General features: G+C 37.9%; 3 protein-coding genes and 1 long non-coding RNA gene across 4 annotated transcripts in view; all 4 read right to left on the bottom strand.

The window, feature by feature from the left end:
• The window catches only part of LOC149682651 (uncharacterized), a 271,813-nt gene that overhangs the window by 98,211 nt on the left and 157,801 nt on the right, over positions 1–15,801 (bottom strand). The gene's annotated exons all lie outside the window — the stretch shown is intronic.
• Positions 1–15,801, bottom strand: part of LOC149682659 (uncharacterized) — a 147,951-nt gene that overhangs the window by 56,708 nt on the left and 75,442 nt on the right. The window lies entirely within an intron of this gene.
• Positions 7,338–11,718, bottom strand: LOC149682665 (uncharacterized). Its single transcript, XR_016365457.1, has 3 exons — positions 9,938–11,718; positions 9,399–9,869; positions 7,338–9,335 (listed from the first exon to the last, which is right to left on the bottom strand). It is a non-coding gene; the product is annotated as an uncharacterized LOC149682665 (long non-coding RNA).
• Positions 11,723–12,994, bottom strand: LOC149682664 (uncharacterized). The gene is made up of 3 exons (XM_089834309.1): positions 12,425–12,994; positions 12,227–12,334; positions 11,723–12,169 (listed from the first exon to the last, which is right to left on the bottom strand). Exons 2-3 carry the CDS (start codon positions 12,299–12,301, stop codon positions 11,942–11,944), a joined length of 303 nt encoding a protein of 100 aa, XP_089690435.1. The 5' UTR covers positions 12,302–12,334; positions 12,425–12,994; the 3' UTR covers positions 11,723–11,941.

Here is a 15,801-nt window from a genome sequence, read left to right as displayed (position 1 = left end):
AGGAGTAGTAGTTTAAAAGAAATGTGTCGTAACTGATGCTACATTCTTTTATTAGGATATCGCGTACAATCTTTATTGCATATTCTCTTCGGGTCGAAAGGGGTAATTCAGCGTAAATATGGACAGACGTTAGCGATTATATTGGCAAACGAAGTACCACGAGAGGGTCTTGTTTTAATATAACTACCGAAGTATAACGAGAGGGTCTACAAAAAGAAGTGAGATCCTATGAAAAACATTAACATGTACAAAAATGGGCCAAGCCTCGCTTCGTGCCCTCTCCGCCGTAAAACGTTCTGAGATCCCATGTAGAGCCAAGTCTGCCTTTTGTTCTCATTCAATCGCTAATTGAACAATTCTGTAATAAATTAAGTCCTTTTCCTAATTAATAACCAATATTCTTTGACTCTATCATTATTATACATCTTTGTTCCAGGGCTCCCACCAAAATCTCAAAAATAAATAGGGGAAAAAGGGACTTTTCACGATAAAAATAGGGTAAAATAGGGACCTAAATTCTAAAATTAGGAACCAAAAAGGGACCACTGGTAAAACAAAATGATATCTATTCTGTGAAAATATCACAAACAGACAGTTAGGAACCTATTACTCTTTTCTATTTTTTCGACAAAATAGGGTATTATTTCTAACTTTCTTTTGTTTATATTCTTATACTAAGGGAGCGGTAGGTAAGACTTGATACTGGCTCTAATGTATAAGGAACGTTTTTTTGATTAGAAGTAACTATTTTCGTATCATGTTTACTGTTTTTTAAAAAATCCACTGAACTAGAATTTGGACCTTTACAGGGTTCGTACAACATTTTTGGAATGAAATTCCCTGACTTTTCCAGGTTTTCCCTGACTAACTTGAACAAATTTCTCTGACCATTTGCAATAACGTACATGGCAAACATATATGAAAACCAGTCTAAATTCAGTCGAATAATTTTTGAACGAGTTGTTATTGTTATAAAAATTTGCCAATTAATTCGTTTAAATTTAACATTAAGTAAATCATAAATAACCGGAGCGAGCGAAGCGAGCTACGCAAATTTGGGTCTCTGGTCAAATCTCAGACAAGACATTTTCAAGTCACCCTTATACTTTTTCTGAGGTTTATAAAAATAGGGTGATTTAAGGACCGAATACCAATTTTAGGGTAGATTAAGGACCTTGTAGGAAAATAGGGACTTTAGGGACTTTTAGGGACCTGGTGGGAGCCCTGTTGTTCGTATCAAAAATATCGTGACTTGGCAAGCGCAGGTGTACATAAGGTTTTGCATAACTCGCCTTATAAACTTGTAAATAGGGCTATGCATAACTCACCATATAATTTGTACACAGGGTTGTGCATGACTCATCTTATAAACTTGTACCTATCCCCTCGACCATAAACGATTTAGTGAATATCCCTTCGATTTTTTTAAAATCGGCAACTATTTGGTGAATATCCCCTCGACTTCCTTTCAATATTACTTATCTGCGATTGCCAAGTCACGATATTTTTGATACGAACAAAGATGTATAATAATGATAGAGTCAAAGAATATTGGTTATTAATTAGGAAAAGGACTTAATTTATAACATAATTGTTCAATTGGCGATTGAGTGAGAACAAAAGACAGACTTGGCTCTACATGGGATCTCAGAACGTTTTACGGCGGAGAGGGCACGAAGCGAGGCTTGGCCCATTTTTGTACATGTTAATGTTTTTCATAGGATAAAATTTACCGCATTATTTTTAATAGCAGAAGTTAATGACTTCTTATCCTGGGAAGTATTGAACACTAAGGCTTTATATTGTGTCCATCCCTGCTAGTCAACATTGCCTATGGCAATCGTAAAAGAGGGTCGAAAGTTTCCTCCCCACTAGGAAAACTATCTAATCTACTGAAAAAAAACACGCCGAGAGACTGTGGCACTCAAACTGTGGGGCGTGTTCAAAACTTCTTCAGCGCCAATCGTTGAAAAGCCGTCTGTCTAGAACTCTATGAAAATCCATTACAATCCGTGGGCCTAGGACCCCCACACTGGTTTGACCGGAATTTGTAGCAAACTCTATTAACAGCTGTTCTTGTCACCGTTTCTGATTCGTTACCTCAAACCACAGAACACACCTTAAAGTTTCGTTACTTTCCCGCTGCTGGCGCGCAAATCAACCTGACAGCTCAAAATGAGGGAAACGCCGTAGGTGGCGCGGTGATCGGACCTAATAAGAAGTTGGCTAACAGAGATGGTTCCGGATATGGTTAGAGTCCAATACTTCCCAGGATAAGAAGTCATAAACTTCTGTTAATAGCAAATTAGGAATCAAGTTTTTTCAAAGGTCCAGTGCTAAAAAAGAGAAGCCACTCTCATCCTCAGAATCGCGTACGCACTTTTATCAGCTCCCCTGAGGTGTTTCATTGACTCCACCATGAGCTCAGGAACTCGGAGACGTGAAAGTTTGCATGGCAAGGGGTCGGTCATTCGATACAAAAACGGGGCAAGTTTATATATTTCTTTGTATTTTCGACTTTTTAAATCAATTAGTGAGTTTTTGCTGAATCAAAAATCTAATTCATTTAGTATTTTTGGTGGGATTTTTATTTTTGCCCTATTTTTTCATAGAAATCTATTTTTTTATTTTTATATTTTTTTGCCTTATTGAGTATTTGTAGATTTTTTCGCTAAATCCCAAATTCCATAGGATATTTATAAAGATGAATCGAATGATTACGAAATTCTATAGATTATTTTCCTAAAATTACAAATTCGGTGCTTCCTGGCGCTAGGGAAATAACATAAGATGGCGGCCTCCCCTCTGCGTGTTTGCATATCATCAGGAATAAATAGAATGTCTATTTAATAATAGTAAAATGGTTGAAAATACTTGAATTTCCAGCGGTTCTGTTAGAAACAAGGCTTTGTTGACTCTGAAAACACTGGGCGCTCGGGTAACTAAAGTCATACCAGTGTGAAGATAAGAATGTGAAAAATCAACGAATATCTCTCGTTCCGCCGTTGGAGTTATGGTCGAAATAGCAATGTCAGCCTCCTAGGTATTTAACCCGTGTTAGATAAAATGAACCATCAGAACTCCAAGAGATTGCATATTTGGGGGGTTCCCATTCAACCGAATCTCAATGGACAGAATCGCATTCGACAGAAAATGTTTGGCTAGAATTTCAAAATCTAGCCCAATGGCTATATTCCCGATGGACCGAAATCTCAATCGTCCAAATATGCCCTAAAAAATAGATCAATATAACTTGAAACACGATAGCCGTCAGCGATTCGTTGGTGTAGTTTTAAAATATATAAATTAAATGTTTCGTGATTCTAATTACAACGCTCACTTTCATTCCTTTCAAGGCAAGAGATATTTAGAATTAATAAACAAATTGTGCTTAAAATGAAGTAAAATCTTAATGGTAGTTCCATCAATTTTAAGTTTTAAATTAAAATTTTAATATTTTGGTTTCGGGTAGGCTAGGTTCGATTCGGTTAGGTTATTTTCCTATTAATTAGCTACCACCTTTTCCAAAACATTCTCCTACTAATTAGCTACCACCTTTTCCAAAATATTCTCCTAATAGTTAGCTGCCACCATTTCCAAAACAATGGTTCCAATAATTCGTTGCCACCTTTTCCAAAATATTATCCTATTGATTAGTTGCCACCTTTTCCTAAATATTTTCCTATTAATAAGCTGCCACCTTTTCCAAAATATTCTGCTATTAATTAGCTGCCACCTTTTCCAAAATATTCTCCTATTAATTAGCTGCCACCTTTTCCAAAATATTCTCCTACTAATTAGCTGCCACCTTTTCCAAAATATTCTCCTATTAATTAGCTAACACCTTTTCCAAAATATTCTCCTAATAGCTAGCTGGCACCTTTTCCAAAATATTCTCCTATTAATTAGCTGCCACCTTATCCAAAATATTCTCCTAATAGTTAGCTGCCACCTTTTCCAAAACATTCTCCTACTAATTAGCTACCACCTTTTCCAAAATATTCTTCTAATAGTTAGCTGCCACCTTTTCCAAAACAATGGTTCCAATAATTCGTTGCCACCTTTTCCAAAATATTCTCCTATTAATTAGTTGCCACCTTTTCCTAAATATTTTCCTATTAATTAGCTGCCACCTTTTCCAAAATATTCTGCTATTAATTAGCTGCCATCTTTTCCAAATATTCTCCTATTAATTAGCTGCCACCTTTTCCAAAATATTCTCCTACTAATTAGCTGCCACCTTTTCTAAAATATTCTCCTAATAGTTAGCTGCCACCTTTTCCAAAATATTCTCCTATTAATTAGCTGCCACCTTTTCCAAAATATTCTCCTAATAGTTAGCTGCCACCTTTTCCAAAACATTCTCCTATTAATTAGCTGATAACGTGATAAATATGACTTAAAATAATGATAAAAACTACAATTCCCTTTAAAAAGTAAATTTTCGGGGATTTGAAAGTATTTGGTTCTTCTAAGCTAAAATGGGTGCTTAATATTTTAAAGAATGTTCGCGTATGGTGCTCAATTTCTTTGACCATTATTTTATTATAAGTCAAAGAAATTGTTTGCTTGCAAAGATGCAATCTTTGCGCTCCCGGGAATTAAATTCATTTTAGTTCCATCGGGTGTATATGCGCATGCATTCTCGTCCCAATGGACCGAATCCGAAACCCGGAGAAGTGCGGGTTTTCGCTCCAATGGGACTGTCCCATTGGACCGAATAAGCCAAAAGTGCGTGTTTTTCGGTTGATTGGGACTGGTTTCGGCCGAATGCGATTCGGTCCAATGGGGCAGAGCCGCATATTTACTTGTCGAGCTACCATTCCCACCATTCCAGTACAATAATTGCTCTTAAGGTAACATACTCCATATTGGCCATCAGATGGAGTTACGATTTCAAAACTAAAATTAGAATTATATCTTAACGATTCACTATATCCTTATATCCTTTTTCTTTTTATAGTTATTGTCCACTAAGACACTTTTTTTTATTAATATCTGTTCCTTCAGTCTAAATTTTAATTAAGTTTGTTGAGAAGGTATTGAGTTTTTAAAATCTGCTGCATCTGCACTTAGCAGAAGCAAAGAAAATAAGAGAGTAACTTTAGCCCAACCAGACATTTATTTTTAAAGTAATGAAACTTAATCAAAAACACCAATCTTAGATAGAAGTTAGAAACTTAAATCCACTTTAATTAAGGCTGCAATTTAAAATTTTACATACGTTCATTAAAAGGCGCTACTATTCTTTTTATTTTATTAACTAAAGTGGTATTGAATTTGTAACTTAATAATAATAATAATAATCTAAGCTTTGTCTACGAAGGGATTTGCACACTAAGCCTTTGGCTTATTTACAGGTTGGTCCCTTTACAATGCATAGAGGGGTGGTGGCTAGCCCCTATGCCACAGCTAACCTACAGCGCCCTATACTAACTATTACCGTTAACCTCTGCAAGTTTTGATGGAAAGGAGAAACCGGGTTAGACCGCGGAGGAAAACTCCTTTAACAAGCGGGGAGAGAACTTGCAAACTCTACGCAGAAGGATTCTATATAATTTTTTAATGAAACCACTTGAAATTGAAAGTTTGTAGCAGAAAACTTATTATTGTCATCCATCAGTTTTATAATACTTGAAACAAAAGAGTTCTTAATGTTGAAACCGAAACATTTCTAATTCGAATTGAGCAACTTTAGTTTAGGAACCTGATATAAAGACAAGCCCTCCTTAAAAATCCCCAAAGACAACCAAAGTCCTTATGTGTTAATGTTCAAGTAACGCGGTTGTTCGTCTACTATTTGTACTGCTATCTGTAATCCTTGCCAAAGACCTAACCAAGGTGGATTAAAAAGTTTGGTGGTGTATTTTTATTGTGATATCAAAAGTTTATTAGTGATATTTATGTTTTTTGTTATGAATTTTAAACGTGAATTCCGTGAATATGAATATTAGCAAAAGTGAATAGGCTACTACGTACAGAAAGTGAAGAACTTCCGCGTTGTTATGAAACGTGTTATTTCTCTCGCTCTCTTAAACGTCCCCGCCTTAGCGGAAAACCACAGTAACGCGGCGGCGAATCACTTGTACCTTTGTATCCCTACCTCTTGAAGTTATAGTTCCTGGTACACGTGACTATTAGACCGAGTGGGGAAAGGTAAACCCCGCCCATTGACATGCAAGCTAACCACTGGATGTTTTACTTCCAACAGCAACACGTAGATGGCGGGAAAGATCTATCCTTTGGCGCGAAATTGAAATTGCTGAAATTGCTTCGTTTTAGAACATTGGCTTTGCTATAGATGATGTTAGTTCAAATCTTAATAAAAAGATGAATATTCGTGGTATTATATAGATTCTAAAATATATTTCTTGACATGTTTTAAACAACATACACATTGTTTATTACTAAACAATATAAGTTAATATTTTTAAGTCCATGAGTTTTTTATTATTATTGTATAACTATGGGAATAAGTTGTCTTTAGGATTTAAATTTATTATTTCTTAAATAAATATGAGTTGTAAATGTCCAATCCCGAGTTGCAGAAACACAGAAATGGATGTATATTTCCCAAATAATCCCAAAGTTAGGAAACAATGTTTAAATATATCGGTGGACCAAGCAATGATGCCTTAAAAGGATAATACCGGCACTTCCGTCTTTTGCAAGATAATGTCTTGTTCTATCAATGAAAGACTAATGGTTTACTAATAGCCACTTCGTTTGCATTATCATTTTTCTCTGAATTGCTTTGGTAGAAAGAATAAAGAAACTCCCAAATGCAGTTCCTTCAATTGAAGCCCCAAAACCAACTGTTGCATTCACAATATCTATGTCTGAGATGAATAAAAGAATGAACAGAGGAAATGTATAACAAGTTTGGATTTAATAACATCTCTTGCTCGTTTACAATCAGGATTGTTTTTGTTATTTATTGAGGCTAATTCCAGGATGAGGAGAGACGTTTTTGTAAAGTGCTACGCTTGAAGTTAATTGAATTGGCCAAAAACGTAAGTAATCGCAATTATGAAATAGAATGAATGTGTGTTAAACTTACTTTGCTTGGGCAAAATTAATGCAAAGTTAAGACCATAACAAAACAAGTCATTATCGTCATTATTTACATTTGTGGGAGCTAAATTGACTCCAAGAGCCGCTCTTTACAAAGACTACTCTCCTCATCCTGCAATTAACTGCAAACGTTCACAGAAAAATGATCCTTCAAACAAATTAGCTATTGAAAAAAAAAAGACGTGAACTTGCATAGACGCAAGGGCAGGTATTTTCCAATCAAGGCATCATCGCTCGGTCTACCAATAATCTAAACCATTTTTCAAAACGTCAGGATTAATAATAATAAATGTAAACCCTTTATTGTTTAGTAATAAATAATGTGTACGAGGTAGGAAATATACATATAACACAAATATTCACCTATTCATTATGATTTGAACTAACGTTACCTATAGCAACACCAATGATCTATAACTAAGCATTTTAAATTTCGCGCCAAAAAGTAGATTTTTTCGCCATCTACGTGTTGCTGTGGTTATCGCGCATGTCAATGGGCGGGGCTTTACATTTCCTCACTCGAACTACTTTCGATGATGTAATTGCTTTGAAGCACGATTGGCTGCTCTAAACGGAGGGAAGTTCGAATACCGCCAATCTGGTTTGACTTTATCTTTTACGCGTCGTCTGCTCAAGAGTTTTCTTTAAAACCACAGGAAAAGGCGCTACAGACTTCAATGAGTTACGAATCCAATACTCAACCCGGATTCACAGGACACTATCGGCAATGTTTCGTCTCCGCCGTCAACAGTCAACGAAGTCCCTCCTCCTGAGCTCATCCAACTGCTCATAAATGGGGAGCCGGTCAAATTCGAACTGGACAACGGTTCGGGTTATACGTTTCGCTCCGAGCGGGACTTCACAGTTGTCGGTCAAAACTCCGTATTGTACAATTTCCCCCGGAAATTAGAATCTTACACGGGGAATTCAATCGACGTATTGGGCGAAGCCAACGTCCAAGTCGACTTCCGCGATCGACGAGCTTTCTTGCCTGTATTGGTGGTCAAGGGTGACAAGCCAAATTTATGCGATCGTAATTGGCTTTATTCGGATCTGGATATCTTGCCTTCATTCAACAACGCATCCGACCAGGTCCACGCCATCCAGACGGGCGATCGTGACATAGATGCCCTCTTGGAAAAACATGCCACACTTTTCTCCCCGGGCCTTGGCAAAATAAGGGATGTTCAAGCTCATATCCATGTCAAGGAAGGATCGGTACCCAGGTACTGTAAGGCACGCTCCGTTCCGTATGCGAGGAAGGACATGGTGAAGGAGGAGCTCCGCCGAATGGAGCGCGAAGGAATCATAGAAAAGGTAGCCTATCCCGATTACGCATCTCCTATTGTATCTATTCAAAAGCCTGATAAGGATATGCGCAGATTTTAAAACTACCTTAAATCAACAAATAAATGTTGATCAGTACCCGCTTCCGAAAGCGGATGACATTTTCGCAACGCTTGCTGGATGTGAATTATTTTCTAAACTGAATTTGAAGCAGGCTTACAACCAAATTGAATTGGATATCGATTCACGCCAGTACACGGTCATTAACACGACATTAGGCCTTTTTCGTTACAACCGCCTTCCCTTCGGCATCGCATCCTTGTCGGCTATTTTTCAACGCGTCATGGAAATGATTTTATCCACCATACCACGCGTCACCCCTTTCCAGGACGATATGCTAATCGGGGGCCGCGATCGTCGCGATCACCTCGAACGACTTGACGCGGTTCTTCAAAGGTTGGCTGACTATGGACTCAAGTTAAAAAGGGAAAAATGCAAGTTTCTACAGTCTGAAACAGAGTTCTTGGGCCATAAAATCGATAAACACGGCATCCATCCGCAAGAACGTAAAGTGAAAGCCATTATGGACGTGCCGGCTCCGAACAACGTCGAGATACTCCGTTCCTTTCTGGGAGTATTGAACTATTGCGCACGTTTTTTACCTGATAATGCTACACGACTTGCTCCCTTGTACGCACTTCTGCACAAGAACTCCACTTGGACATGGGGTCCCCTCCAGCGCGACGCGTTCCAGGCAACTAAAGAAACACTTCGATTATCGAATTTGTTGGTGCACTACGACGTCTCGAAGGCTATATCCGTGGCCTGCGACGCATCACCCGTCGGCGTGGGCGCTGTACTGTCGCATACTGTTGAGGGCGTCGAAAAACCAATCGCTTTCGCGTCTCGGAGCCTTACTCCGGCTGAGAAAAATTACACCCAACTGTACAAGGAGGGGTTAGCTATCATCTTTGCTGTAAAAAAGTTCAAAGATTATATATACGGCAAACACTTTACGTTATACACGGACCACCAACCGTCAGTGGTTTTATTCACTGCGCATAAACCGATTCCGCCCATGGTTGCAGCCCGGCTTCAGCGCTGGTCCTTGTTTCTCGCGGCATTTTCTTATGAACTCAAATATCGTAAAGGCGTCGCAAATGCCAACGCTGATGCCTTAAGTCGCTCGCCGCTCCCATCGCTTCAGACAAGCACGCCTGTCCCAGCGGAATACGTATTTGCGCTGTGCGCCATTACCACCGAAGGTCCTCTCACGCCGAGTCAACTTGCTTCAGCGTCTCGCGACGACCCTACTCTCCAGCGTGCACGTCAATACATACAAACGGGTTGGCCACGTTCGGATCTTCCGCCAGACATGATAGTCTATCATTGTCGTCGTGATGAACTTTCGACGTTCAACGGTCTCCTCATGATGGGCAGCCGTGTTGTCATCCCTCAGGCTCAACGAAAAGACATCCTACAAACGCTACACAGCTCGCACCAAGGACCTGTAAAAATGAAAGCCGTTGCAAGGTCTCGTGTGTGGTGGCCCACCATTGATAAGGACATATCGAACCTATCTGCAACTTGCCAAGTTTGCCGAGAACTCGCTTCGCTGCCACCGCAATCTTACCAACCATGGCCGACCACTACCGCCCCATGGGTTAGAGTACATATGGATTTCGCCGTTCCGGTTGAAGGGGTTTATCTGCTAATCATTGTTGATAGCTACAGCAAATGGCTCGAAGTTTTTATCACCAAATCAGAATCTTCGCAAGCTGTAATCTCGTGTTTGCGAGACCTAATCGCCAGATTCGGTATAATGTTACAATTGGTAACAGACAATTTAACTTGTTTCACAAGTCAGGAATTATCCGCGTTCTTTCGACACCTTGGTATCAAACATTTGCGTTCCGCTCCATATCACCCAGCTTCTAATGGTGCTGCCGAGCGGAATGTTAGAACGGTAAAGGACACCCTGAAGAAGGTCTCTAGCCACGTGTAACAGCGTCACTCGACCTATGCCATCCATCCGTGGCTCAGGCACCGTCTTCACAGACACCATCATTCGGTCCTGAAAATCCTTGGCATCTCGGCGACAAAGTTTTCGCCCACAACCATGGCCAAAGACCCATATGGCTTCCCGGCACCATCAGTGGCATCCACGGCACAATGATGTACACGGTCACAACGCCTCGCGGCGATCTTCGTCGTCATAGAAACCAGCTACGTCCTCGCGTGGGCGACAACGTGTGCGAACCGTCGGCTCAAGCTGGTTCTGACGACTATCTCGATATTTGGGATTCGGCTTTTTCAAGTACCCCTGGCACTTTTACTCGCGACGCCGTGTCGCCTCGTGCTTCCCCTCGTCATGATCGTGACCCGCGTCCTTACCAGGATTCTATCGCTATTTCGCGCCCGCGACGTCATCCTCGCCTGCCGGCTAGATACGTACAACCGTAAACTTCCATGTTCAACCTTAATCGTCATGTTTTCGTCCCAACACATAACCTCACCATAAAAAAAAAAGTGAAACAAACAAAAAATAAAAAAGGGGGGAGGTATTGTAGAATTCCATTTACAATGCCAATGTACACAATAGAGGGCGCGGCGTAGGGCGCTCACGTTTGAGACGCGGGGCGAGAGGGCACTCTCGGACCGGCACTCGTGCATGAAGGACTCCCCAAATTCATATTTATGATTGCATTATCGTTTAGTAACAATAAAGTATTAAAGCAATAATTGAGACTATTGATTCACTTATAAAACGTTGAGCGACGAACCCAACAAAAATACTATCATGCTATGAGTTAAATGTTAAGAACTAAATTAAGTGAGTAAAACGACAACCCGATACAGATAGATTAACCAGTATCCCAAAGAACTGTCTGCTTAATAATAAACGGTAAAACACGCCCGAAAGAAGAAGAATTTCTGGTATGGTTCCTATTGGATGTAAAATTTACGTCACACGAGTGGCGCGAAAATTTGGCTCCTCCTATTTCTTTTTGAGAGTGGACTACAGGGGAATGCTTAACATGGACATTCATGTTAGTAAATGAATTCATGATCATATCTTTTATTTCGCATTCATTCTCGTTGGCAGAAGGTAGCTCGCTTAGAAGTTTTTCTAGTTCGCTTTTGAAATCTCTGTTGATGATCTGCGTTACGTTGCTCATTTCGTTACTTTTTTTCTCCGAAAAATTTAATTTTAAATTTTGACACTTCTCCGAAAGTCTAGAATTAACTGGAAATAACCGTTGCTTTCTACACCTCTCTTTTCTTCGACGGATTTTTACCGAGTTTGGGGACAAATATTTCAATTTGAGTTTCGAAGTTGGTGAAGTCTTCATCTCTAGTAGATTGTAACTTTTTATTGCACAACGTTTTAGAATATCGAGAAAGATAACTGCATTCAGTGCATCGATAGCTTCCAGATTCAAGTTCAATCATTGGGGCATTTTTGGGGGGCTTAAACCATGCCAAACATAATTCCGAAAGGTAATGCTCGGAAGGATAAGCTAATTTGATTATTTTTTGTGGGATAAATGGTAATGTTTTTATCAATTTAATTGAGTCTTCAGTAAGGCCTGGGCACATGACAAAAGGTATCATCTAAAAGTTGGTGAAAAATTTTCATCGCGATATTTTCAAGGAACACTTCTTGTTTAAACAGTTGAACTTTGTTTACGCAATCCCTAAAGACGTGAAAAACTGACGCTTCCCCATCATCTTGTATAACAATTTTAATTGGATCCAATCCGTACTTTAATATGAACCGATCCTTCCTTGTTATTTCCAAAAGTATCTTTAAATTGAGAGAAAATTTATTCAGACTGGAACTCAATGACTTGAAAATCATTACCTCTTTGCCAAGAAGACTGAGCTTTTCTTTTATTAAGAGACATTTATTTTTATCTTTGTTCATAAGCCAAGCCATCACTTTGGCCAATGTTACACTTTCAGAACATCCCTGTAATTAAGTTTATATATTTATTGCAATTTAAGTACGAAAAACATTGTTATATATTTCAAAATCAGACTTTGATAATATAAACCTTACCTGACAGTTTTCTTCAAGCCTCAGTCCTCACCCGTTTACAGGGAGGTTCTTCTTTTGAAACTTCGTCGCAATTACAAAGGTGTCCCCTTTTTTGCAATATTTTGTATTTTACAGTTGTTTTGACTAGTTTTGATTTAAGTTCTGGGCCAAATTGGGATGAAAACACCGCAGTTGATGATCGCGACGCCATTTTTTCCTACGATTCTACCTTGGAACAAGGCCGACTTTATTATACAGTCGGCCTTGCTTGGAAACGTACTATTTTTTGGAGGTAACCATGGAAACGTCACGATCTACTGCTAGTCCATTACAAGGACTATAGGCTATGTTTTCTATGGCGCGAATTTGATGGACGTTATTTTTAACATTGGCTCTATGGCGCGTAGCATACTTTCCCCTAATAAACTTTTGGTAATAGCTATTTTTTCCGTCGCGAGTTCCCAAATATTCCTGTTATTCTGCTAATTTTAATAAATTTTTGATTTGATTGACATTTGTCTGTTTAATATTCAGCACCGATAACTTCGGAAACTTATAATAATTTGGACTTGAATGATTAATTTAGGTCTGAAAGCAAGTTATAGCTTTTTTCCGTAGCGATTTTGCAAATTTCGATCACCCCTGTTATTCTTCCAAATTGAAGCTAGTTTAGAGGACCCAAAATTGTCAATTTTATGAAAACTTTGGTAAGGTTGACATACGTCTCTTTGATATCTAGTTTCGATAATCTCAGAAACTTAAAGAGACTGTAAAGTGGTTGGCAATTATTAACGTAAGCAGCTGATGCAAAACGCGTCAAAGAGGAATTAAAGGAATACTCTCCTCCGTAAACTACCGATTTTTAACGCTAGATGGCGAGACCCCTTACAAAAAACTTCTTGAGAGTTCTAAAGGAATTTCTTTGGAACCCTACGGAGCCCTTGGGATCATTTTCTAAAGAAACAATTTCCAAAGACTTCCTTGGAATTTCCTAAAGAATTCTTGAGATAAATTTCCAAAGAATTTCTTGGGATTATTTTCTAAAGAAATTCTTTAGGAATTCTAGAGATAAATTTCCAAAGAATTTCTTGGGATTATTTTCTGAAAAAATTCTTTAGGAATTCTAGAGATAAATTTCCAAAGAATTTCTTAGGATTATTTTCTAAAGAAATTCTTTAGGAATTCTAGAGATAAATTTCCAAAGAATTTCTTAGGATTATTTTCTAAAGAAATTCTTTAGGAATTCTAGAGATAAATTTCCAAAGAAGGTCTAGGGATTATTTTCTAAAGAAATTCTTTAGGAATTCTTGAGATAAATTTCCAAAGAATTTCTTGGGATTATTTTCTGAAAAATTCTTTAGGAATTCTAGAGATAAATTTCCAAAGAATGTCTTTGGATTATTTTCTAAAGAAATTCTTTAGAAATTCTAGAGATAAATTTCCAAAGAATGTCTTGGGATTATTTTCTAAAGAAATTCTAGAGATAAATTTCCAAAGAAGGTCTAGGGATTATTTTCTAAAGAAATTCTTTAGGAATTCTAGAGATAAATTTCCAAAGAATTTCTTGGGATTATTTTCTGAAAAAATTCTTTAGGAATTCTAGAGATAAATTTCCAAAGAATTTCTTAGGATTAGTTTCTAAAGAAATTCTTTAGGAATTCTAGAGATAAATTTCCAAAGAAGGTCTAGGGATTATTTTCTAAAGAAATTCTTTAGGAATTCTAGAGATAAATTTCCAAAGAATTTCTTGGGATTATTTTCTAAGAAATTCTTTAGGAATTCTAGAGGTAAATTCCCAAAGAATTTCCTGGGATTATTTTCTAAAGAAATTCTTTAGGATTTCTAGAGATAAATTAACAAAGAACGTCTAGAGAATATTTTCCAACGAAATTCTTTAGGAATTCTTGAGATCAATTTCCAAAGAAGGTTTAGGGTTTATTTTCCAAAGTTTTTCACATTTTAAGTTTGTGGATGACGAAAATTATGGCACTAACTCTTTTTTTCTATTGTGGATGTTTCAATGTAAGTAGGGCACATACGTCCGCGACAAGGATGCGATTAGTCAGGGTTCAGTATGTATTTAAGCAGGGAAGGAAATGAGGTTTACTTGGGAGGTGACGGAAGGGGTGTGGGGGTCAAGTCACCTCCGGCGGACACGGGGCAGTCGGCACTTATAGGGTTGGATCGCCGACATGTGTCTTATTCCCTCAAACTTTGCCGCCCAGAAGCTTGGCTTACAGGAGTGCGCCACACTCCCGGCTGTCACTAATTCTTAAAAGTAAAATAAGAGTATATAATTAAAATCGTTATGTTTAGATTTACAGGGAATCTAAGCTGTCAGTCGGAATTTTTGCTTAATTCTCTTATGGCATGTTTTATCTTTATTTCGAGCGTAATTAGAGTCCAAAATAAATATTTTTTAGAAAACATTGTAGAGAAAATTAGGTTAAACGTGTTTCTGATACTTGAAAAACTCTCAGTGAATATACATTATTAAATTTAACAACAACGTCTGTATCTACTGCTTGGCCGTTAAAGCCTTCAAAACCCACATAGTACACCATACAATTGCACAAGGTTAAAACTTTCTGCCGTTTACGTTTGTTTTTAAGTCGATTAAATGTCTGACTTTATAAGCAATTTCACACTGCATGCGAGAACTTCCTTCGCTATGTGGGGTGTAGTTCACTACACTCCCTGTATTGGGATATGGTTCTGCGTGTAAGAACTATCCTCGTTTCAAGTGGCTAAATTAATTTACCCACTTCTCAAGATATTTCCCAAGAAAATTCCAAAGACATTTCTCAAGAAAATTGCAAAGACATTTCTCAAGAAAATTCCAAAGATATTTCCCATGTAAATTCCAAAGACATTTCCCAAGTAAATTCCAAAAAAAATTCCCAAGTAAATTCCAAAAAAATTTCCCAAGAAAATTCCAAAGATATTTCCCAAGTAATTTCCAAAGACATTTCCCAAGTAAATTTCAAAGACATTTCTCAAGAAAATTCCAAAGACATTTCTCAAGAAAATTCCAAAGATATTTCCCAAGAAAATTCCAAAGATATTTCCCAAGAAAATTCCAAAGATATTTCCCAAGAAAATTCCAAAGATATTTCCCAAGAAAATTCTAAAGATATTTCCCAAGAAAATTCCAAAGATATTTCCCAAGAAAATTCCAAAGATATTTCCCAAGAAAATTCCAAAGATATTTCCCAAGAAAATTCCAAAGATATTTCCCAAGCAAATTCCAAAGATATTTCCCAAGAAAATTCCAAAGATATTTCCAAAGCAATTTCCAAAGAAAAAGAGGCCAATATTCCCCAATTTCCTAAAGAACGCCTTAAGGATTTCCAAAGAAAAAGAGGCCAATATTCCCCAATTTCCTAAAGAACGCCTTA

The sequence above is a fragment of the Phalangium opilio genome, unplaced genomic scaffold (genome assembly GCF_054372755.1).
Source record: "Phalangium opilio isolate 3A_F unplaced genomic scaffold, DU_Popi_V2 ptg000038l_1, whole genome shotgun sequence".
In the NCBI taxonomy this organism is placed as follows: Eukaryota; Metazoa; Arthropoda; class Arachnida; order Opiliones; family Phalangiidae; genus Phalangium; species Phalangium opilio.
Note: the sequence above shows the minus strand (reverse complement) of the source record. Positions and strands in the feature narration are given on the sequence as shown.